Below are 21,742 nucleotides of genomic sequence, written 5' to 3' on the forward strand. Positions count from 1 at the left end.
CTTTTCTCAACCCTCGGAAAGCGGGAGGAACAAGAATCTCCTACGCGTGCGCCTGCGTAGCCCCGCCCACACGTGCGCGCGCACCTCGGCGGCGCTCCCATCCTCTCTGAGTTCGCTGCGGCGTTCGGGATAGAGTCGCGGGGCTCAGGTTCAGTCGGGGGTCCCTGGTTTCCGAACCCCAACCTTCGTGTCCGCGTCAGTGCCCGGTGACAGGCAGAGCTCCCGCCTTCTCCAGACGCTCTGGTTTCAGTGATTCCAGAGTGCTATCCACAGCGCGCGCTCCGCCCCGAGGCGGAAGGACGTAGAATGAGAGGGTCCTGCGGACCGCAGTGAAGGGCTGCGACCTGCACCCCATGGCCTCCTAGTGAGCAGACCTCCATCCCTTCCCAAACACTCCCGATGCCTCATTTACCTCTGGCCTCCTTCCGGCCACCGCTGTGGGGGCCGAGGCCCTCATGGGGTCTCTCCAGGCCCCAGGCACTTTGTACACAGCCGGAGCCCCACGGCTCCCCGGTCTCGCGGAGGAACCGTGAAGCCAAACAGAAGCGCGTGCGGGAGAAGCAGGCGGCCCTGGAGGCTGGGTTAGCTGAGAAGAGCAAGGTCAGGCAGGGGTCAGTCCTTGGGTCTTCCTACACTTGGGAAGGGGCCGAAGAGACTGGTGCTAGGATCCAGTTGACTGTGGTGTACTGGGAATTGCAACCTCCCCCCCTCCCCCCCCCACACACACCCCTGTTGCCTCTCTGCAGATACCTGCAGTGCCCACTAAGGCCTGGAGTCACAAGGAGAAAGTATTGTATGAAATCCCCACCGAGCCAGGTGAAAAGAAAGGTAAAGTGTAAGGACTGTTTGCGATGTTGTTGCTCTTTGGTCTGTTAGCATGCAGTTGAGAGGTGGATCTCTCTTCTGCTTCCACAGATGTTTCTGGGCCCCTGCCTCCTGCTTACAGTCCCCAATATGTCGAAGCGGCCTGGTACCAATGGTGGGTGCGTGAGGGCTTCTTCAAACCAGAGTATCAGGTCAGTGCGAGACAGATGGCTTCTACGAGGTCCCTAGGACAGAGTGGCCGGCCCTTGAATTTGGTGGGCACAGGCTAGCTTCAGCCGACATTTCTTTTGGCACCCCCTGGCTTTCTTTTTGCTTTCCCTCTATTGGATTTTCCTTGTAATAATCATAATAATAGTTTTGAGACATGGTTTCTCCATGTAGTCCTGGCCATCCTGGACTACTGAAGGCTGGCCTCAAACTCAGAGGTCCACCTGTCCCTGCCTAACACTTGTGTGCCACTACACCTGGCCTTTTTGAAGATCTTTTTGCCCCAAGGCACCAGAGGGTGCTGTTCCCCCAGGCAACATCCAGTTTCTCCCTCTTCTGACTTCTTCTTCCTTCCAGGCAAGGCTGCCCCAAGCTACCGGGGCGACCTTTTCCATGTGTGTCCCACCGCCCAATGTCACCGGCTCCCTGCACATCGGCCATGCGCTCACAGTGGCGATACAGGATGCACTTGTGCGCTGGTGAGAGGTGATGGGGCACTGCAGTTCCCGAAGGGAAGGAGGGCAGTGCTGGGATGAGGATAAGTGACCTCAGGGGTCCCCGTGGTGTTTCTGTGGCAGGCACCGGATGCGTGGGGATCGTGTGCTGTGGATCCCCGGGTCAGATCACGCAGGAATTGCTACACAGGTGGGTCTTGTGCCGCCTTTCCTCTGCTTGGTTGAAAGGGCTGACTTTGTGTGAAGCCAGCCGCTGACTAGCTTTCGTGTATACCCGATCCCACTTCAGGCTGTGGTGGAGAAACAGCTGTGGAAGGAGCAGAGAGTCCGGAGACACGAGCTGAGCCGGGAGGACTTCCTCAGGGCCGTGTGGCGGTGGAAACATGAGTACGATGGCCGTGTGGCCGTGGGTGACTGGCCGAGTCTTTGCCTGTCAGCACTTCTGACTTGTCGCAGTTGGTTCTTCCTGCCTCGTGCCTCAGTGCCTCGGAGCAGAGGGACTGCTGGATGGGGTGTCTGAGCTCTGTGTGTGCGTGCATGAGTGCATGCATGTGTGTGTTAAAATGCACACATTTGTGTATCCAGTGCTCATGTTAGAATGCACACATTTGTGTGTATATGAATGAATGGATATATACAAATGTGTTTTTTAACCTCCTTGTCTATTTTCTTTTTTAATCCCCTTGTCTTGTTTTCCCTTGGACATCATCACCTCTTCCACGCCCTGGGCCCTCCCGTGTCTGTGGTCACGTGCTTCCCCCCCCCCCCCCGCCCCAACCCCCTTTTCTTTCTCTTTCTCAAATTTTTCACAAAGTAGCTGCTCCTGCTAGGTGTGTGCAGGCCGAGGCCTGTGGGCCTCTTGCATCCCAGCATAGCTGTGAATCGTAAACTTAAAACATTTTGAGGACATTTTGTGGATTTCTTTCTTGCTTTTCCACTGCATAATTCTCAAATGTGAACTTTCTACACGGCAGGGACATTGTTATACAAAATGTATGTATATATGTGCTCACAACCCATGAACTACACCTTGGACACCACTGGTTGTAGCCCAAGACAGTCAGTCAGTCATCCATCCTGTGCGTCTCAGAAAAGCCAAAGGTTTAGATACCCCTGCAGAGACATTTCTGTGCCTTTTAAAGCCACAGGCAGCCCCACCCCGGGTGTGTGGTCCTATCTCCATCAGCGGGGTCAGCGCTCCGTGCACTTTACTTCCTGTGGTACCTGGCATTGGTGAGCACCCACGGTTAGTGCTGGGAGGTGCTCCGGTCATATTTACTGATAGGAATCTCTGGTGCAGGAAAGGAGGGGAGATCTATGAGCAGCTGTGTGCTCTGGGCGCCTCTCTGGACTGGGATAGAGAGTGTTTCACCATGGATGCTGTGAGTTCGAGTCACAGTCCCCGTGGGTTTGGGGAGGGTGCTAGAGACCAGTGTGGGAAGTGTTGGGAGAGGGATGGGGAGTCCCTGGGTTCAGCTGAGGGAGGATGTCCGGTGTGACCACTCAGATCATTACAGGGCTCCTCAGCAGCCGTGACGGAAGCTTTTGTGAGACTCTACAACTCGGGATTGTTGTACCGGAACCGCCAGCTTGTCAACTGGTCGTGCACTTTGAGATCGGCCATCTCAGACATTGAGGTGAGGGAGAGGAAGGAAGACAGACTGATGGAGTGAGGTCTCTGCCACCTCTGGTGGTGTCTGTGTTTGGTTTGCCCCAGCTCTAACCACTCTGCTTCTTCACCTGCCAATCAGAGGGCGGCATGCTGACCTGTAGGGACCGTGTAAGAGACACAGAATTCTTGCAGTGCTCCTTAGAGCGAGCAGCTGTGGCTTGTGAGCTCCGAGACTTTACTGTGGAAGATGGCTCCTCAGCCCTCTGGGTGGGAGGGCAGGGAAGCAGGGTGGAGAGCTGTAGGAATCCCGGGTGTGAGCACCACAGAGAGACTGCTCTCTTCCCTGCCTCCTCAACCCTCCAGGTGGAGAGCCGGCCCCTGCCAGGCCGCACGGTGCTGCAGCTGCCCGGCTGCCCGACCCCTGTGTCCTTTGGGCTCCTTGTTTCTGTTGCTTTCCCTGTGGATGGAGAGCCTGGTGAGTGAGGTCCTGAGAGTTGCCCTCTTCACGTTGCTTCCCATTTTCTCAAGTGTGTGACGGGTTTGCACTGTCGTGGATACTTATTCTGGGGGGAAGAAAAGGCACACAACCCTCTTCTTTGGGAACTTGGTGTGACTCTGTGAGGTCCTTCACTAAGATGAAATGAGCTACCAACAGTGTACCTGTGATCATAGCCTGTGGGGGCAGAGGCTGGAGGACTCCAAGTTCAAGGCTCGCCTGGTCTAGATAGCAAGTTCCAAGCCAGCCACAGCTACATGAGGCCCTGTCTTAGTAAAACACAGATTAGTTCTAAAGTAGTTTGTAAGTACTCCAGATAGTTCAGAGCAGGGAAAGAGGCAAGCTCCTCCCCCTACCCCCTTCCCTCCTCCCCCATCCCCTTTCCTTCCCCTCCCTCTCCCCTTCCCTCTTCCCCTTCCTTCCTCCCCCTTCCCTTCCCTCCTCCCCCTCCCCTTCCTTCCTCCCCCTCCCCTTCCTTCCTCCCCCTCCCCTTCCTTCCTCCCCCTACCCCTTCCTTCCTCCTCCTTCCCTCCTCCCCCTACCCCTTCCCTCCTTCCCCTATTCCCTTCCCTCCTACCCCCTTCTTTCCTACCCCCTTCTTTCCTACCCCCTTCTTTCCTACCCCTATCCCCTTCCCTCCTCCCCTTCCCTCCTCCCCCTACCCCTTCCCTCCTTCCCCTATCCCCTTCCCTCCTCCCCCTTCCCTCCTTCCCCTACCCCCTTCCCTCCTTCCCACTCCTGCTCTACCTGTTTCCCCTGTGTGGAAGAGAGGGTGCGGAGTGATGGCTGACTTCAGCTCTTGAACCCTTGTCTCCAGACGCAGAGATTGTGGTGGGAACCACCAGGCCAGAGACCCTGCCTGGAGATATGGCTGTAGCTGTTCACCCAGACGACCCTAGATACACGGTGAGTAGGGTATGCCTGCACCAGGCCCTCCCACCCCCATGGTGCCCCCTTTCTTGTTAGAGGCTTCTTCAGAGACCCGGCCTCTCAGCTCTGCGGTGGCTCTAATATGCTCGCTTGTCGTTTTTTGCTATTCTGCTTTTTCCATGCTCGCGGTTAACTAACCACGGCCTCCAGACCAAATGCAGCCGCTGCCCTTCTGTGTGTCAGTCACACTAATTGGCTTATGTTTCCCATGGCTGCCTTCATAGCAGCCGTGGGGAATTGTCCAGAGACTGCCTCTCTGCTCACCCAGAAGTCTGATGCTGGGTCTTGCTCTAACCCCTGCCTTGTGCTTTCTACCCTGTTGCTCTAGGGTTCTCATGGTCCTCTGTCCCATGCTCCTGCCTGTTCCTAACGGCTCACCTTCCCTTTAGCATTTACATGGACGACAGCTCCGACACCCTTTGACAGGACAGCTTCTGCCCATCATCACAGACACCACTGTTCAGCCACATGTGGGCACAGGTGTGTGGAAGTCAGGGGTCCAGGGAGGGACGGAGGGAACAGGAAGAGGAAACCGTGAGAACTGTAGGTGGGGATGATGGAGGCAGGAGAGGATGAGGGTGGGATGTTTCTTGAAGCCCAAGGCCCAGGTCGTTGCCCGTTTCAGAGCAGCTGTTTCCCCCAGGAGCAGTGAAGGTGACTCCTGCTCACAGTCCGGCAGATGCTGAGATGGGAACCCGGCATGGCTTGACCCCACTGAACGTCATTGCAGAGGATGGGACCATGACATCCCTCTGTGGAGACTGGCTGCAGGTGGGTCGAGCCTTGGTGTCACCCTGTCTCCTATAGGTGCCCTCTGCCCTGCCTCCCCATCTAGTCTGAGGCCTCTCATATGTCACGTTCTCCCAGGGTCTTCACCGATTTGTGGCCCGGGAAAAGATCATGTGCACACTGAGGGAACGGGGCCTGTTCCGGGGCCTACAGGAGCACCCCATGGTACTGCCCATCTGCAGGTAACCCCATTTTAATCCTTCACTAGGGCCCATCCTGAATGGGGATGGACAGCAGGGTGGGCTCTGTGCCCTGACTAGAGTGTGGATTCTGTTTGAGTTGGGATCCTGTGACCCATGCTGGCTTGGAACTCCTCAGCCTGTCAAGTATTGGGATCATAAAGGGTGTCACCAGACTTTGTCCCAGCTGTTCCTTAGCACTCGGGGCCTCTCACCTGCTGTCCTTGCAGCCGTTCCGGGGACGTGGTGGAGTACCTGCTGAAGAGCCAGTGGTTTGTCCGCTGCCAGGAAATGGGGGACCGAGCTGCCAAGGCAAGGCCCGTGTGGGGAGCTTCTGAGCATTGTGACGAAGCCCAGAGTGGAGAACCTCCTGTCGTAAGGGCTCTGGTGGTGACTAACAGGGGAGGGGCCTGGAGGGCTGGCCTGTGCCCTCGTTCTAGCCCGGAATCCTCTTGGACATCACGCAAGGTCCTTCTGAGGAGTTTCGATGTTTTGTGGGGCAGTAGGTGCTCAGATGGCTTAGAAGGGGAAGGCACTAGCTGCCAAGCTTAGTCTTGGTTCAGTCCCCCAAACCCAAGCGGTGGAGGGAGAGAACTGAGTCCCCAAGTTGTCCTGTGACTGCCATCCATACTTGTGTGCATGTACACCATACATGTACACAAGTAGTGTACATACATAAACGTGTTTTAAAACCTTAAAACTATTTGTGTGTGCTATGTGAAGATGAGAGGATGAACTCAGATTGTCACCGCACAAGCCATGCCCTTTGCCTGCTGTCTCACCGGCTACCCTTCTGAGGGCTTTTGTTTGGTTGGTCTTTGAGACAGAGTCTCACTGTGCATCCTGGCTGGGCTGGAACTCACAGGGGTCTGCCTGCCTCTGGGATTAAGGGCATACGCCACCTTTCTTAACAGGCTGTGGAGTCAGGGGCTCTGGAGCTCTGGCCCTCCTTCCACCAGAAGAGCTGGCAACACTGGTTTTCCCACATTGGGTAAGGGAGCCTTTCATGAAGGTGGGAGGGGGCCCAGTGGTCATATTGAGATGCCATGGTATCCTCCGTGACAGGGACTGGTGTGTCTCCCGGCAGCTGTGGTGGGGCCATCAGATTCCAGCCTACCAGGTCGTTGGAGAGAATGCAGAGGTCAGTGAGAACCAGCTGAGTGTGGTAAAGAGAGCCTCGGTCAGGGTCGGAGAGGGGCTCTGTGTGGAACCTACTGTGTGAACCCTGCCCCCAGGGTCCTTTTCCTTCCTCTAGAGGAGCCTGCCACTCAGGAGACAGTGTGAAAACTGAGTCTCACACCCATCCCCTGCTTTTCTCTCAATTTTCTCAGGATGACAGGAAGGAATGCTGGGTGGTCGCACGGTCAGAGGCTGAAGCCAGAGCGGTAGCAGCAAAACAGACAGGGAGACCAGAGGCAGAGCTGACCCTGGAGAGGGGTGAGAAGCTGGCAGGGCAGATCTTTGAGGGCTGCCCCCGTGGGTGGGATTGGCAGCAGGCTGGAGGCCTCAGATCCTAAGGCTCCAGCCGCCCACTTCCCTGTTTTGTCTCCAGACCCTGACGTCCTGGACACTTGGTTCTCTTCAGCTCTTTTCCCCTTTTCCGCCCTGGGTTGGCCCCGAGAGGTGAGGAGGGTTGGAAGGTGGGCAGGAGAGCATGAAGGTGGGCACGGCTCAGTAAGGGTGTGGCAGGCCTGACCCTTACTGCTCATCTCATCCTAGACGCCAGACCTCGCTCGCTTTTACCCCCTCACACTCCTGGAAACGGGTAGCGACCTCCTGATGTTTTGGGTGGGCCGCATGGTCATGCTGGGGACCCAGCTCACTGGGCAGCTCCCCTTCAGCAAGGTAATGTACTCTAGCGCCCGCCCATCCCCAGCACCTGTCCCCTAGCGTGCCTTCTGATTTCCTACCCTAACTCACTAAGCGCAAAGCCGTGGGCCTGAGTCCTTCCTGCTGACCCCTCTTGTCTCCAGGTGCTTCTTCACTCCATGGTCCGGGACAGGCAGGGCCGGAAGATGAGCAAGTCCCTGGGGAATGTGCTAGACCCCCGGGACATCATTAGTGGGCAGGAGCTGCAGGTAAGCACAGAGGCTTCAGCTGGAGATGAAGAGGTCTGTGCCAAGTGCAGGGAGTCTGACCTCTCTCTTCTCCAGGTGCTACAGGCCAAGCTGAGAGAGGGCAACTTGGACCCGGGAGAGCTCGCTGTTGCAGCTGCAGCACAGGTGAGACCCGTGGCCCTTGTCCAGGCCTCTTTCTGTGACTGCCAGCCTCCTCCTCAGCCGAGATGGCACTGGACACGCCTGTCTTCCCTTGTCTGCAGAAAAAGGACTTTCCTTATGGGATCCCTGAGTGTGGGACGGATGCCCTGAGGTTTGCACTATGCTCCCATGGAATCCTGGGTAAGCCTTGGCGTGTGGCATGGCAGAGGGCGTCTGTGGACAGCCCCACTGGCTGAGGATGAGCAGACTCCCTGTTGTTTCCCCCAAGGGGGCGACCTGCACCTGTCTGTCTCTGAGGTCCTGAACTACCGCCATTTCTGCAACAAGCTCTGGAACGCCCTGCGCTTCATCCTCCGTGCACTGGGGGACAACTTCGTGCCTCAGCCTGCAGAGAAGGTGGGAAGAGGGCAGCAAGCCTGCGGGGGTGGCAAGGACAGGGGTCCAGCCATCCAGGTCCTCACGCCCTCCTGCCGGCAGGTAACGCCCTCCTCTCCCATGGACGCCTGGATTCTGAGCCGCTTGGCCTTTGCGGCCAATGAATGTGAGAGGGGCTTCCTCAGCCGGGAGCTTTCGCTCGTCACCCACACCATGTATCATTTCTGGCTCCACAATCTCTGTGATGTCTACCTGGTGAGTGGTAGGGCACAGCCTGGTGGGTTCTCCCGGAACTGAGTGGTGGTGGTCCAGAGCTCTGTGGGTACACCCAGTGTTCCCTCATCAGAGAGACCATGTTCCTTCCTCACTAGCCTGGGCTCTGGAGTATATATCTCAGAGCTGTTGCCAGCCTGTCCTAGTGAGGAAGAAGGCTGGAAGAGTCTAGAAACTGTCAGGGAATGTGGGCAGTGGGGGTTTCCTCAGCTCCAGTCGCTGCTGCATCTACAGTGAGCAGCTGTATACTGGGGGGAGGGGGAACAATCAGTGTGGTGGGTTTCAGACGAGGGTCTTTAAGCAGAGTCTATGACTGTCATTAGAGTGACTTGTCTATCTCAGTTTCCCACTCAGGGTCATTCAGGATAGGCAGTGGTGGCTGTGGCACTGATACCCCATTCCTCAGCCTTATTCTAGAGCAGAGGGCATGGTTCCTTGGGAGACCTGCCTAGGCAGGGTGCTCGAAGGCTCTGGGCTCTATCCCTGGCACTGCAAATAAAAACAAAAAACAAAACAAAAACATGTTTTCCTAAACTGTCCCCTTCCTCTCCTCAATCTCTGGGAATCATTGGGCCCGTTCACACGCAAGTCCGAGGCTAGCATGGTGTCAGTGATGTTCAGTAACTTAGCCACACCACACCACACCCTGGGTAGTGGTATATGCTGTCGTGTTACCTGTCAGCTCCCTTCTTAGGAAGCGGTGAAGCCGGTGCTGTCGAATGTGCCCTGTCCCCCAGGACCCCCGCAGGTCCTGTTCTCCTGCGCAGATGTGGGTCTGCGCCTCCTCGCCCCGCTGATGCCCTTCCTGGCAGAAGAGCTGTGGCAGAGGCTGCCCCCCAGGCAAGATGGCCCCCTTGCCCCCAGCATCTGTGTGGCCCCCTACCCCAGTGCCCACAGCCTGGTGAGTCACGGGCAGGGATCCGGGAAGTAGGGCAGCCTTCTGATGGCTGAAGGTTATAGAATTACTGTGTTAGTCATGAAGTTCTTCACATGGGATTCCAACTCGAGTTGCCATTGCTGGCTAGGCAAGCGTCTGCCTGCCGAGCCCTTTCCCATCCCCACTTTTCTATGTAGCCCTGGACTCATCCACCTACCTCAGCCTCCCGAGTGCTGGGATTAAGGCCTGTGTCGCCGTGCCCAGCCCAGCTGTTTTTGATACTGTGTCACTGAATTGCTGTTTTCAGCCTCAAGAATTATTGTGAGCTCGAGGCCAGCCTTAGTCCACACGTTCCAGGACAGCCCAGGATATAGAGAGAAAAGAAGAAAATCTGGGGTTGGAGAGGTGGCTTAGTAGTTAAGAGAATTTCTTCTTGCAGAAGACTTAGTTTCAAGTTCCACATTGGTGGCTCATAGCTGTCTGTAACCCCAATTCCAGGGGATCTGGCAGGCACACATGTTACATATGAATGCATGCTTACAGAATACCCATAAAGTAAAATCATTCTAGATTTTGGGCTTTGTGTTTTGATAACGTTTATATTTCTAGCTCAGTTGGTTGGTACCTTCAAGATGAGAACATACATCAGCCACTGGTTGTGTAAACTCTTAGGAGACACCTCACATGCTGCCCTGCTCCTGGAGCAGTGTGCACGCTGCTGAGGAGATGTGGGGGGAGGTAGAGCCGGGGAATCAATGCCGCTGAGTCTCCCTGCTGACTCTGGGTTTCTTCATCAGGAGTCCTGGCGTCAGCCGGAGCTGGAGCGCTGCTTCTCCAGAGTCCAGGAGGTTATACAGGCACTGCGGGCGCTGCGAGCCACCTACCAGCTCACAAAAGCCCAACCCCAAGGTGAGGCTGGGTGGATGGGAAGGAAGCACTGCAGGCTGATGCTCACTCTGACTGACTGTCTCACCGCCCATCTCCATTAGTGCTGCTGCAGAGCTCAGACCCCGGAGAACAAGGCCTAGTCCAGCCCTTCCTGGAGCCTCTGGGTGTCCTGAGCCACTGCGGGGCTGTAGGATTCCTGCCCCCAGGGGCCGCAGCTCCCTCAGGGTGGGCCCTGGCCCCACTGGGTGACACCATGAAGATCTACATGGAGCTGCAGGTGACTAGAGGGCGTTAGAGGGACCTCTGAGGAGGCAGCGGGGCAGGCTGCCGGTGTCCGACTTCTCCCCTGTTCTGCAGGGCCTGGTGGACCCCCAGAGCCAGCTACCTCGCCTAGCTGCCCGAAGGCAGAAGTTACAGCGGCAGCTTGATGGCCTCTTGAACCAGACCGTGTCAGAGGGTCTTACAGAGAAGCAGCAGAGGGTGAGGCTGAGGACACCCGAGTTCCTGGCAGGGCGTGGGTAGGGAGGCCAGCTCACCCTTTCTCATCTTGTCTCCTTGTCCAGGTTTCCTCCCTCCAATTGGAATTGTCCAAGCTGGACCAGGCAGCCTCCCACCTACGGCAACTGCTGGATGAGGCTCCCAGTGCCAGGGAGCTCTGAGCTCCACACACGGCCCGGCCAGCGTTCTCCTCAGACCTGCTCGCTGTTGGTGCGATGGGACCTCAGGGGTGACGCGGACCACCTTCCTCACTCTGTAGGAGGGAGCAGATTGGAAAGTCCCTACAGCTGGAGAATGAGGAGATGTAGATAAAAAGATAAACCCGGGCTGGAGAAATGGCTCAGTGGTTAAGAGCACTGACTGTTCTTCCAAAGGTCCTGAGTTCAAATCCCAGCAACCACATGGTGGCTCACAATCATCTGTAATGGAATCTGTTGCCCTCTTCTAGTGCGTCTGAAGACAGCTACGGTGTACTTACGTATAGTAAATAAATCTTTAAAAAAAAAAAAAAAGATAAACCCACAGCCCCCGAGTGTGATCCTGTGCCTCGCCGACTGCCTCGCCTCTCCCTTGCTCCAGGAGAGCGAGGCTGCCTAACCATACACGCACAATTGCGCCTCATTTGGACACAAAGATGCCAGAGAGTGGAAGTACTCTTCCCAACGTATCAAAGGGAGTTTAGCTTAGCTGGTCAGCATAACTCAGGAGCAGTTCCTTTCTGTTGCTGTAGCAAAATTTCAAACATGGTAGTAACTTTGACAAGCGTTCCTGTTGCGGGCGGAGGTACAGGGTCTGGGCTCCATGTCTCTGCCCTGTCAGCCTTTTTTTCCTGACACATTAACCATGTCCAAGACCCACTTTGGCTGCTCCATGTGTCTGCACTCTCCCTGAAGGGAAGGCTTCCCGATTCCTTCCCTCTGGGGTCAGAGGGCGAGTCGGCCATTTAATGTCACCAAATGCAAGGTAGACAAGGGAACCACACTATACTGGGGTAGTAAATGGGCCAGGTTCATCTTAGAAAGACCAGTTAAGCAAAGACTTCTGGGAGGGGCAAGAAAGTGTCCCACATAGAGGGAAGGATCAGAGAAAAATTGACATAGGACATTCTTGGCGCTCCAAGTACCAAGGAGGCCGTTGTGTGGGGAGGAGGTGAAGGGCAAGCAGTGTGGTGGGGGAACTGTGGGGGTACTGGCTGCCTGCCACACGGGTCTGCAGTAATAGAGACATCTGTTACTCCAGAGGTTAGCACTGAAAGACACGGGGTCTTGTGAAGGACTGGGCTTCTGTCGTATTGGACACAGCATCATCACGTGGCCCACACAGCTGCAGAGGGAGGCAGGCAGACGTCCCTTAGCAGCCATGTTTCCAGCTAAAATGGTTTCAATGGCTCTTTACCAGTCCAATGAAACTTTACAAGCCTGGCCTACCACCCCAAGAGCTGACCACCATCCTCTGTCCTCCGGGGTTACCTCTGGTGCCCATTTCCTGTTTGGTCCCCAGAAGAGCAGGCTGGAGACCTTTTGGGGGAGACAACTGCGTATGCTCCACACCTGAGAGTCGTGTCAATAAAGCAGGTTGCACACAGTTCCTGGGTCTCCAGACACATGCTGGGCTTCCATCCAGACCCGTGTGTTTGCCGTCCACTCTGCCCACGTATTGAGAGAAACTGACCATTTCCATGAGGCCAAGGGTCTAAGGTAGAAAACACTCTTTTGTTTTTGTTTTTTGAGACAGGGTTTCTCCGTGCAGCCCTGGCTGTCCTGGAACTCATTCTGTAGACCAGGCTGGCCTCAAACTCAGAAATCCGCCTGCTTCTGCCTCCCAACTGCTGGGATTACAGGTGTGTGCCACCATGCCTGGCTGGTAGAAAACACTCCTAAGGAGTGGACCCTTGAGGAGGCCTCCAACTGTACCTGGTGGGCACAGTTATCTAACTGGGAGGAGTCACAGCCCTGGGCTAGCAGGATATTATGGACACTGTAAGGACGCTCTTGGCCACTAGGATAGGAACGTCCTCCAACCCCTGGAGCTGCCCTGACGACAGCGATGAGGCCAGAGGCAGGCTAAGGGGTGGTAGCTGAGGTGGAGAAGCAATGGTGAGTAGGGGAGCCAGACCAGCAACTGCGTCCTCTCTAAGACTGGAAGCCAGACTGGAACCTGGGAAGACAACGATTGCATGCGCACTACAGTCCGACTTCAAAGCCCCTTGTTCTCCCGACCCTGCAGGAGTGAGCGACCCCCCCGCTACACTGGGGTGCCCCTATTGCTTCTCAGAGTGCCCTGAAAGTGCCTTCGCTATTGACAAGCCTAACAGAAACAGAAGTGCTTAGCAACCCTGCAACAGCTTATCACCAGCAGGGAACCAGTCACCTACATCTCCGCCCACGCCAGCCTCAGACAAGCTTGTTGGTTTTTACATACTGATACTTCCCACCAGAGGTTTCTTTTAAGAGGGTAATGGGGGTTTATATTAAAGTCAGGTCCTTGTGCAGGAAAATACCAGGTGTTCCTTTCTTAGATCCATGATCAGAGCGATCTCCGAGTAAGGAACACAGGCTAGGGGAGCCTCTGCCAATAATGCCCATCCGTAAGCAAGATACTGGAACTCCAGAGCACCCTTGGAGATTTTACTGACCTGATATAGGTACCTGTATCTTCTTTCTTATTGGGACCAAGAAAGAAAAGTGAGGCTTATTCAGATTAACGAATTCCCTTGCCTATATAAAATCCACCACTCAAAACAAAACCAGAGTAGAGGTTCCATTTAAACTCCACCCCCCTCAAATTTATAATCTGAAAGCAAGCCCAGCACTCAGGTTGAAATATTTACCACAGATGCCTGTGATCTAGAGGATATAGAAGGCCCAGTTCTCCTCTGCCCATTTATAGCAACTGGCAACTAAAAACCAAAGTGGGTGCCCAGGGTGCAATGGGGCAGAAATGAAGCCACACAGCAAAGAGCAAAATAAAATCAAATAAAAAGAGAGAAAAATAAGCCTGGAGATGCTGAATGGAAAAAGCCGTAATGATCCAGTGGACCGCTCAACTCCAGCCCCTCCCTCCGCAAGCAGGTGAGCCTAACGGTTAATGGCAGTCGCTTGTCGGGCACCTGACCCTGGGCTGCTGCAAACTCAGGCTGGGGATGGAACCCTGGCCCTTGTACAGGTCTAGGCAAGCCTTCAACTGCCCCATCCACAACCACACCCACAGCCCCACAAGCTTATGTTTCTTGTTTTCATCCCCCACTCCCCCATAAGCCTTCAGACCATCAAAACTCTGTGTCTCAGCCAAGCCAGGGGAGAGATCTGCACACAAAAGAGGGTGAGGGTTGGGATGCCTGGAGTCGGGAGACCTGGGTAGAGGAAGGGGTATGGGCAGAGAGGTCATTAGTCCTGTTACCTCAGCAGTAGCCATGTGGGTTCTGAACAAACAGCAGACAACCTTCAGGGTACCAGGATCCAACAAAGTCTTCTGACCCCGAGACAGAACCCCTGACCCTGCTGGCTGGCCTCTAGCGGCCTCCACCAGATTTCCAGGCACCTTTCACCTCCAGGGCCCGGTGGTGGTGGCGCACGCCTGTAATCCCAGCACTCTGGGAGGCAGAGGCAGGCGGATTTCTGAGTTCAAGGCCAGCCTGGTCTACAGAGTGAGTTCCAGGACAGCCAGGGCTATACAGAGAAACCCTGTCTCGAAAAACCGAAAAAAAGATTTACTCAGTGAGAAGCCAAGATAATTTGCTTTTTGACACTGAGTCTCACTATGTAGTCCTGACTATCCTGAAACTCACTCCCTAGAGCAGGCTAGACTAGAACTCAGAGATCTGCCTGCCTCTGGAACACTGGAACTAAGGGTATGTGTCCTTTAAGCTGAGCTCCGTAGTCAGGTAAAAATAGGAAGAGGACTCTGCATTCTCAAGAGGATTTGAACTGGTAAGACTGGGTCCCTTCTCTGCATCAGTCTGTCCCAGATGTGCCCACCTGTCATGTGTCCCAAATGACAGGACCTGTGGCACATCTCTCCCGAGTTTACCCATATTGTTCTCAGAGGAGTCAGAGGAGGCAGGCATTGCCCCCATCCCCGTCTTGTGGGTGAATAGAAGCTTTGAGAGGATCGACCCTTTGTCTTGGACATCTGTGATCACAGGTGGATCACACTGTGTCCACGTGGACAGGTGCCATGCACTCCTCTAACAGCTGCCTCCCTGAAGCATGGGGGAGGGGGACCTATTGGCCACTTCTCAGCTGAACCCCTCACTGTCCTCTGAGCTCTCTCTACCCAGCTTTCCACCCTAACAAGCCATGCAGGCCACACAGGACCCTGGGGCTGCAATTGAAATCCTGCTTAAACCAAGACACTGTATGGTACCTGGTTTCTTGGCTGGCTGCTGTTGGTCCTCGGGAGAACGACCCTCACTAGAAGATGAGAGTGAAGCCTGTTACAGAGCACTCAGGATTGCTACAGGCAGCACGTGGGGAAAGCCAGGAGCACAGAGACATGCAGCGGCATGGGTGCTCCAAAGAGCTCAGCTAGACAGCCTGGAGAGATGGCTCGGCGGTAAGAACACTGACTGCTCTTCCAAAGGTCCTGAGTTCAGATCCCAGCAACCACATGGTGGCACCATCTGTAATAAGATCTGATGCTCTCTTCTGGGGCATCTGAAGACAGCTACAGTGTACTTACATATAACAAATAAGTAGATCTTTAAAAAAAAAATAAGCTGGAGGGGCAGGTGTGTGACTCACAGGTGTGTGTGTGTGAGCGCACGCGCCTGAGGACACATGCATGTCTGTCTGTCTGGAGTGACTTCACTTATATTCCAGGCCTCTGTGGTGTAGAGGGAGAGTCAATTGGCACCCCTGCTCAGGGAACAGGAGGAATCAGTCTGAGACCCTGCCATGCAGCTCCCTTTTCCTGTCTGCCCTGTGCTCACGGACCCGCTGGACACACAGAATGAAATCACTGAATTCCACATGTTTATTAGCCGGCAGCAGGGCAGGGGCCTGCCAGGTCAGGCCTGCTCATTCCCCCACAGCTGAATGTTCCAGGTCCACACGGGCTTAGCCGCTCTCAGGCTCTGCAGGTGAGGTGGTGTGGCGGCCCTTTATGATGAAGGGTGACGTTGGTCCCTGCTGGGAGGTGGAGGAGGAGGCAGATCTGGGGAACAAAAAATGAGTGGAGGGTGAGGTCTAAGATGGTTCCCCACACCTGCTTGACTCAGCCAGCCCCCAGCAGAGACCTGCAGGCGTCCAGAGAAGCACGCAGCATCACCCCCACCCCGCTTCCTAAAAACTACCTTTTGGAGTGTGTCCAGAGCGCAGGAGTCCTGGGAGGTCTTAGCCTGAAAAGCCTCAGTTAGCTTTACTTGCAAAGTCACCTTTGAACCTGGGAACAAAAAAAAAAAAAAAAAAAAAAAAAAAAAAAAAAAAAAAAAACCATGGCTCAGGACCCTACAGTCAGGGTCATGTTACCCCTTCTGGGGGTGGGGGAGGAGGGAGAAAACAGGTCTCATTTCCCTTCCAGACTTCCTTTCCTCCACTGCTGTCTCATCAACTCCCAGAACAGGCACTCAGAACCAAGGAATGGCCTCTCCTCCTCTCCCCTGTTCATGTCAGGGACCTAGGTGTCCACCCTCCAGCCTCACCTGCGTGTGAGCTGCTGAGGAGGGCCAGGAGGAGGAAGAGGCACATCGAAGACTCCATTGTGGCCACCTCACTTCTCCAGAAGAGATGTGAAAATGGACGCTCTCCTCTGGGTCCTCAGCACCAGTGTTGGGGGCACCAAGAGAGCATGACAGCTGGATTTTCCAGTTTCCCCAGAGCAGTTCCCATGACCCTGGAGAGGGCCACTCACTAACTCCTGGGCGATTTGGAGGGTGCCCTCCACCCTAGTGTGCTTCAGACCTGCAGAAGGAGAAGGTGCTTGAAAAAGAGGCAGAACAAAGGGGGGGCTCCTACAGGTATCTGGGCCCCACCTATGCCTGGGTCCTTCAGTGGTTCTTGAGGGATTAATGATTAACTGTTCCTAGCTGTCATCATTCCTGCCAGGGAAGGGCGCTGGAATGTGGGCTCTAGGGAGGGGTGGATGAGGCCCAGCTCCTTCCGCAGGCAAGAGATATCTTAACGTCCCAGGCTCAGGCTTTCCAGGCAGCAGGGCACTTCCATCTTTGAGATTTTATTTTAATTTTTTTTAAGATTTTTTTTTTTTTTTGGTTTTTTTGGATTTGGTTTTTTTTTCGAGACAGGGTTTCTCTGTATAGCCCTGGCTGTCCTGGAACTCACTCTGTAGACCAGGCTGGCCTCAAACTCAGAAATCCGCCTGCCTCTGCCTCCCAGAGTGCTGGGATTACAGAACTGCACCACCACCGCCCGGCTTAAAGATTTATTGTTATATGTAAGTACACTGTTGCTGTCTTCAGACACACCAGAAGAGGGCGTGGGATCCCATTACTGATGGTTGTGAGCCACCATGTGGTTGCTGGGAATTGGACTCAGGACCTCTGGAAGAGCATTCAGTGCTCTTAACCGCTGAGCCATCTCCCCAGCCCCTTATTTTTATTTTATGTGGGTGAGTGCTGAGCCTGCGTACATGTATGTGCACCACATGTGTGCAGTGGTCACAGAGACCAGAAGAAAGCATCAGATCCCCTAGAAACAAATTTATAGATGGTTATGAGCTACCATATGGGTGCTGGGAATTGAACCTGTGTCCTTTGGAAGATCAACGAGAGCTCTTAACCACCTGGGCCATCTCTCCAGCCCCGATGCCAGACCTTTTACATAAGTGTTAGAGATGAACTCAGGCCCTCTCGCTTGTATGCCAAACACTTTGAACTCAATAATAATTTTTATTCTGTTTTGTTTCAAGACAGGGTTTCTCTGTGTAGCCTTTGCCATCCTAGAACTCGCTCTGTAGGCCAGGCTGGACTAGAACTCACAGAAATCCTCCTGCCTCTGCCTCTGGAATGCTGGGATTAAAAGTGTGGGTCAGCCGGGCAGTGGTAGCGCACACCTTTAATCCCAGCACTTGGGAGGCAGAGGCAGGTGGATTTCTGAGTTTGAGGCTAGCCTGGTCTACAGAGTGAGTTCCAGGACAGCCAGGGCTACACAGAGAAACCCTGTCTCAAAAAAAAAAAAAAAAGTGTAGGTCAGCACCAATGTACCTATACATGGTAGATGCTGACCACCACTGCCATCTGGTGAGATGGGCACACTCTTCACAGAGGTAGCTGACTCATGGGGGAAATGGGAGTGCTAGCCTCTACCTCACATGAGCACATAAACAGGAAGCACAAACACATGAAGCACATACATGTGAATCACGTACATGTGAAGCACATATATGTGAAGCGCATACATATGAAGCGCATACACATGAAACACAAACACATGAAGCATATACATGTGAAGCACAAACACATGAAACACATACATGTGAAGCACATGCATGTAAAGCATATACATGTGAAGCACATACACATGAAACACATACACATGAAACACATACACGTGAAGCACATACACATGAAACACATACACATGAAACACATACACGTGAAGCACATACACGTGAAGCACATACACGTGAAGCACATACACGTGAAGCACATACATGTGAAGCACATACATATGCAGTATAATTAATAGCGCCGAGCAAGCAGTCTCCTGTTACTCCCTGCTGCTATTGCTCTGTCCTGTACCATCACAGGAGGCAGTACCCCATGGAGAGAGCCTAGAACTGGGTGGCTGGCCCCCAGGTCCCAGGATCAGCCCATCCTACCCATTTTTTTTATCTCACAGACTTGACAGTTCTGAGGGAGATACGTTTGGGGTGCAGCCGTGACCCCTTACATTGCCTCCATTAGGCTGCTGGCCAGCGATGCTCATGAGGTGTGGGGTTGAAATGGCCGAGAGCGTCGTCCTCTTTGACTGGCCCCAGTGGCTCCTTCCCAGGCTCCTGGGTCTCGGTCACCCTCCCTCAGTGAAACCAGTTTCAACAGGTGGCTTCTCGGGGGTCGGAGGTTTCCCTGACCCACAGAATAGTGAGAAGAGAGCTGTCAGTCACTGAGTGGGGCTGGCACTACCTCTAGTACCCTACTGCAGGAAGGGACCCTATGTCTCTGAGCATTTTTCTCATGCATAGAGGGAAGGCTCAGGGCGCACTCACAGCCAGTGCTATCGATCCCTCAAGCAGCTCTTGTGACCCAGTTTGACATAGAAATCCCCAAAAGGAAGAGGAAAACCACCGAAGTTAAAGTGATGCGGAGTGAGGCTCACACAGGCACAGCCAGCCGTTGCCCACAGGATCTCTGTCTTGTGAGGATGGTTCTCTTTATCTGTGCCCTAGACTTCTCTGGGCGGGCAAAGTAAGACTTGTAAAAAATACCCACAGTCCTTGAGAGCCAGCTACCCTTTCCTCTCACCTGCAGCAGCAAAGGCAGAAATGCCAGTGGCGGTGGATGCTGTGGTGGTAGCAGTAGCCATGATGCTGAGGTGGTAGCAGTAGCCATGATGCTGAGGTGGTAGCAGTAGCCATGATGCTGACCCAATGGACTTCTTTCAAGCAGCTGCAGCCACGCCTGGCATCACAGGTGACGGGTCCCATTTCATAACTCCCTCAACCTCTATCTTTTATAGACCTGGTACCCAGGGTGGCGGTGGCTTTCGTTGCTAACCCGAAGAACGAACAACAGTCATTCTTACTGGCCCAGCCAGCTCCAGCTAGCTGAAGAAGACAAAGCAAAACAAACAACACAAGACAGAAAAACCAAGAAGAGTTGGTTCTTAGCTCAGCCATAGGTACATTGCCTAGCAAGCACAAAGCCCTGTGTTCCCTGGGTTCGGCTCCCAGCGAGAGTTAGTGGGACAGTGGGGTGATGTCCCACAACCAGAAGATACTCTTTAGGGATGGCAGGACCATCTCTATTCTGTCAAAGAGGGGTCCATTAGAACCTTCATCCCTCACCCCTCAAACCCCTTCTTCCCTAAATATCAGTCAAGCTCTTTAACCCACGACGCTTCCCTGCTGAAGGAGCCTCTTTCCTCTGCTGGATTCTGACCACACAGGATTGCCCCCCACCCAACTTCCTTCACAGCAGGTGAGGATGCCCCACCTGCTCTGTGATGTTCCTCAGGCCACTCCAGAAGGGTGATGGGCAGTTCCCTTCCACTGCTCTCCCACGTATTATAGGCTTTATGGCTAAGTAGACACTGAGCAAAGTCAGGTCTCTGCTCCAAGGTATAGCTTGGGCAAGTCCCTGGTGCCAGGCTCTCCTGCCCGCATCTGGAAAGAACAAGCTGGCACTGTTGACCTCATCTGTTCTCACAGGCGAGGTGTCTTCATACACACAGGCTCAGCCATCAGACATCAGGAGGACCCTGTGACTGCAACCACTGCCTCCAGCGCAGAGAAATCCACCTCTTTCTTGTAAGAATTCATCTTGGGCCAGGCATGGTGGCACATGCCCATTCTCCCAGCACATGGGAGGGGCACAAGGAAAGGTTATAGTTCAAGGTCATCCTCAGCTACATAGCAAAATCAAGTTCAGTTTGGAGTACAGGACACCTTGTTTCAAAACAGAGAGACAGAAACAGTCCGAGAGAGACAGAGGTAGAGAGAGACAGAGAGATAAAGACAGAGACAGACACACAGACAATGAATTTAGTAAAGCAAAACAAAAAAACATTAAAAAATAAATTAAGGATAGGGCTGGCAAGGTCGAGAACACTACCTGCTCCCCAAGAGGACCAGGGTTTAATTCCCAGCACCCACATGATTAGCTCACAACTCTCTGTAACTCCAGTTTCAGGGCTCAAACTCTTTATTTTGGCCTCCATTGGAACTGCACAAAGGTGGTACACAGACACACATGTGGGCCAAGAACCCATATGCATAAAAACAAACAGACACCTTAAAAGAACAACAATAAGTTATTTTTAAAATCCAAGAGGCTACCAGCCTCCACCTGCCTCAGGTTCCTTCTCTCTAGACACCAGAGTCTTCTGTGAGTGTGCTGAAGAGCGGGAAGAGGGTCTACGGAGTGTAACAGTAAACAGTTCACAAGGAGCTTATTCCAAGAAATCCTTACCCTCAGCACTACTGACGTATCAGGCAGACGGTTGTTCTACTCAGGAGGTGCCCGAGCCACACAGACAGCCAGGCGTGTCTCCAGTCTTCCTGTGGCACACATCACCACTCTGGGACAAGAATAGCTCCTGGAATTGCGACATCTCTCCCGGGGAGGCAAAACTGCCCCTCTCTGCAGAGAACCAGTGTCTTTGGGATTAGGGACCAAAGAGGAAAGGTGGTACAGAAGACGAGTAGAAAAGAAAGCAGCAGAAAAGAAAGTTGTTGGGCTGGAGAGATGGCTCAGAGGTTACGAACACTGGCTGCTCTTCCAGAGGTCCTGAGTTCAATTCCCAGCAACCACATGGTGGCTCACAACCATCTGTAATGGGATCTGATGCCCTCCTCTGGTGTGTCTGAAGAGAGCAGCAGTGTACTCATATACATAAAATAAATAAATCTTTAATAAAGGGGGCGTTGTCAGTTATTTTTAAGCCCAGATGGAGCCTGCCTCAGTTTCTTCATCCTGCAGGCTGCACTGTCTGTTCTACAGGCCGCCAGTTCTGAGCCATCAGTCTTCCGCCCAACTACGGAGGCTCATTAATCTCCCATTAATTGAGCTAATGGACAGTTGGTCTCCTTTCCCCTTCTTTCGCCACCCAGCCCTGCCTAAGGGTGTAGGCACTGCCACGACAGGCTGAGTCCTTGTGCGTTCCAGTTGCCATAGCTCCTGCATTCCCTGAGGATCTCCTCATCCTCTTGTGACCCCGTTCCCTCAGGAAACAGCAGCCCTACTTACAACCCACCCAGGAGACTCACCTGTATGTTGTGCACTGTCCCAGATGCTGGGGCTATGGATGTGAGGGAGACAAAGATGTTGTATAGGAGGTTAACATTCTATAGGAGCTCCACATTCTATAGTAAGGAGGCCAGATTCTACAGAAGTCCACATTCTACAAGAGCTCCACATTCTATAGGAGGCCAGATTCTTCAGGAGGCCAAATTCTATAGAAGTCTACATTCTATAGGAGGTCCACATTCTATTTTAATTTTTAAT

General features: G+C 53.7%; 2 protein-coding genes across 3 annotated transcripts; one reads left to right on the forward strand and one right to left on the reverse strand.

Moving 5' to 3' along the window:
- Nucleotides 1–61: 61 nt before the first annotated feature.
- On the forward strand, nucleotides 62–10,947 carry Vars2 (valyl-tRNA synthetase 2, mitochondrial). Of its 2 annotated transcripts, none has more exons than XM_052163390.1 (29): nucleotides 62–600; nucleotides 747–828; nucleotides 916–1,016; nucleotides 1,390–1,511; nucleotides 1,611–1,677; nucleotides 1,777–1,874; nucleotides 2,788–2,869; nucleotides 3,005–3,124; nucleotides 3,463–3,574; nucleotides 4,413–4,501; nucleotides 4,915–5,005; nucleotides 5,169–5,296; nucleotides 5,393–5,496; nucleotides 5,724–5,868; nucleotides 6,408–6,484; nucleotides 6,559–6,634; nucleotides 6,825–6,930; nucleotides 7,046–7,116; nucleotides 7,213–7,338; nucleotides 7,467–7,571; nucleotides 7,647–7,715; nucleotides 7,814–7,892; nucleotides 7,981–8,108; nucleotides 8,190–8,342; nucleotides 9,055–9,261; nucleotides 10,035–10,146; nucleotides 10,227–10,402; nucleotides 10,483–10,605; nucleotides 10,689–10,947. In XM_052163390.1, exons 1-29 carry the CDS (start codon nucleotides 400–402, stop codon nucleotides 10,782–10,784), a joined length of 3,246 nt encoding a protein of 1,081 aa, XP_052019350.1. In that variant the 5' UTR covers nucleotides 62–399; the 3' UTR covers nucleotides 10,785–10,947. The 2 variants fall into 2 exon arrangements, with proteins under 2 accessions (XP_052019350.1, XP_052019351.1); XM_052163391.1 differs by having other exon boundaries at nucleotides 5,724–5,805.
- Nucleotides 10,948–15,690: 4,743 nt separating this feature from the next.
- On the reverse strand, nucleotides 15,691–16,322 carry Sfta2 (surfactant associated 2). Its single transcript, XM_052162972.1, has 3 exons — nucleotides 16,265–16,322; nucleotides 15,917–16,005; nucleotides 15,691–15,777 (listed from the first exon to the last, which is right to left on the reverse strand). Exons 1-3 carry the CDS (start codon nucleotides 16,320–16,322, stop codon nucleotides 15,691–15,693), a joined length of 234 nt encoding a protein of 77 aa, XP_052018932.1.
- Nucleotides 16,323–21,742: the final 5,420 nt, after the last annotated feature.

The sequence above is a fragment of the Apodemus sylvaticus genome, chromosome 19 (assembly GCF_947179515.1).
Source record: "Apodemus sylvaticus chromosome 19, mApoSyl1.1, whole genome shotgun sequence".
Classification (NCBI taxonomy): domain Eukaryota; kingdom Metazoa; phylum Chordata; class Mammalia; order Rodentia; family Muridae; genus Apodemus; species Apodemus sylvaticus.

What these genes read in the sequence shown, in the direction of transcription:
- Vars2 (XM_052163390.1), top strand. Translation starts at nt 400, where the DNA reads ATGCCTCATTTACCTCTGGCCTCCTTCCGGCCACCGCTGTGGGGGCCG. An exon ending in TCTTCAAACCAGAGTATCAG is followed by an intron (nt 1,017 to 1,389) that starts GTCAGTGCGAGA and finishes TCTTCCTTCCAG; the next exon opens with GCAAGGCTGCCCCAAGCTAC. An exon ending in TCGTTGGAGAGAATGCAGAG is followed by an intron (nt 6,635 to 6,824) that starts GTCAGTGAGAAC and finishes CAATTTTCTCAG; the next exon opens with GATGACAGGAAGGAATGCTG.
- Sfta2 (XM_052162972.1), bottom strand. Translation starts at nt 16,322, where the DNA reads ATGGAGTCTTCGATGTGCCTCTTCCTCCTCCTGGCCCTCCTCAGCAGC. An exon ending in CCTCAGCAGCTCACACGCAG is followed by an intron (nt 16,006 to 16,264) that starts GTGAGGCTGGAG and finishes TTTTGTTCCCAG; the next exon opens with GTTCAAAGGTGACTTTGCAA. An exon ending in CTCTGGACACACTCCAAAAG is followed by an intron (nt 15,778 to 15,916) that starts GTAGTTTTTAGG and finishes TTTGTTCCCCAG; the next exon opens with ATCTGCCTCCTCCTCCACCT.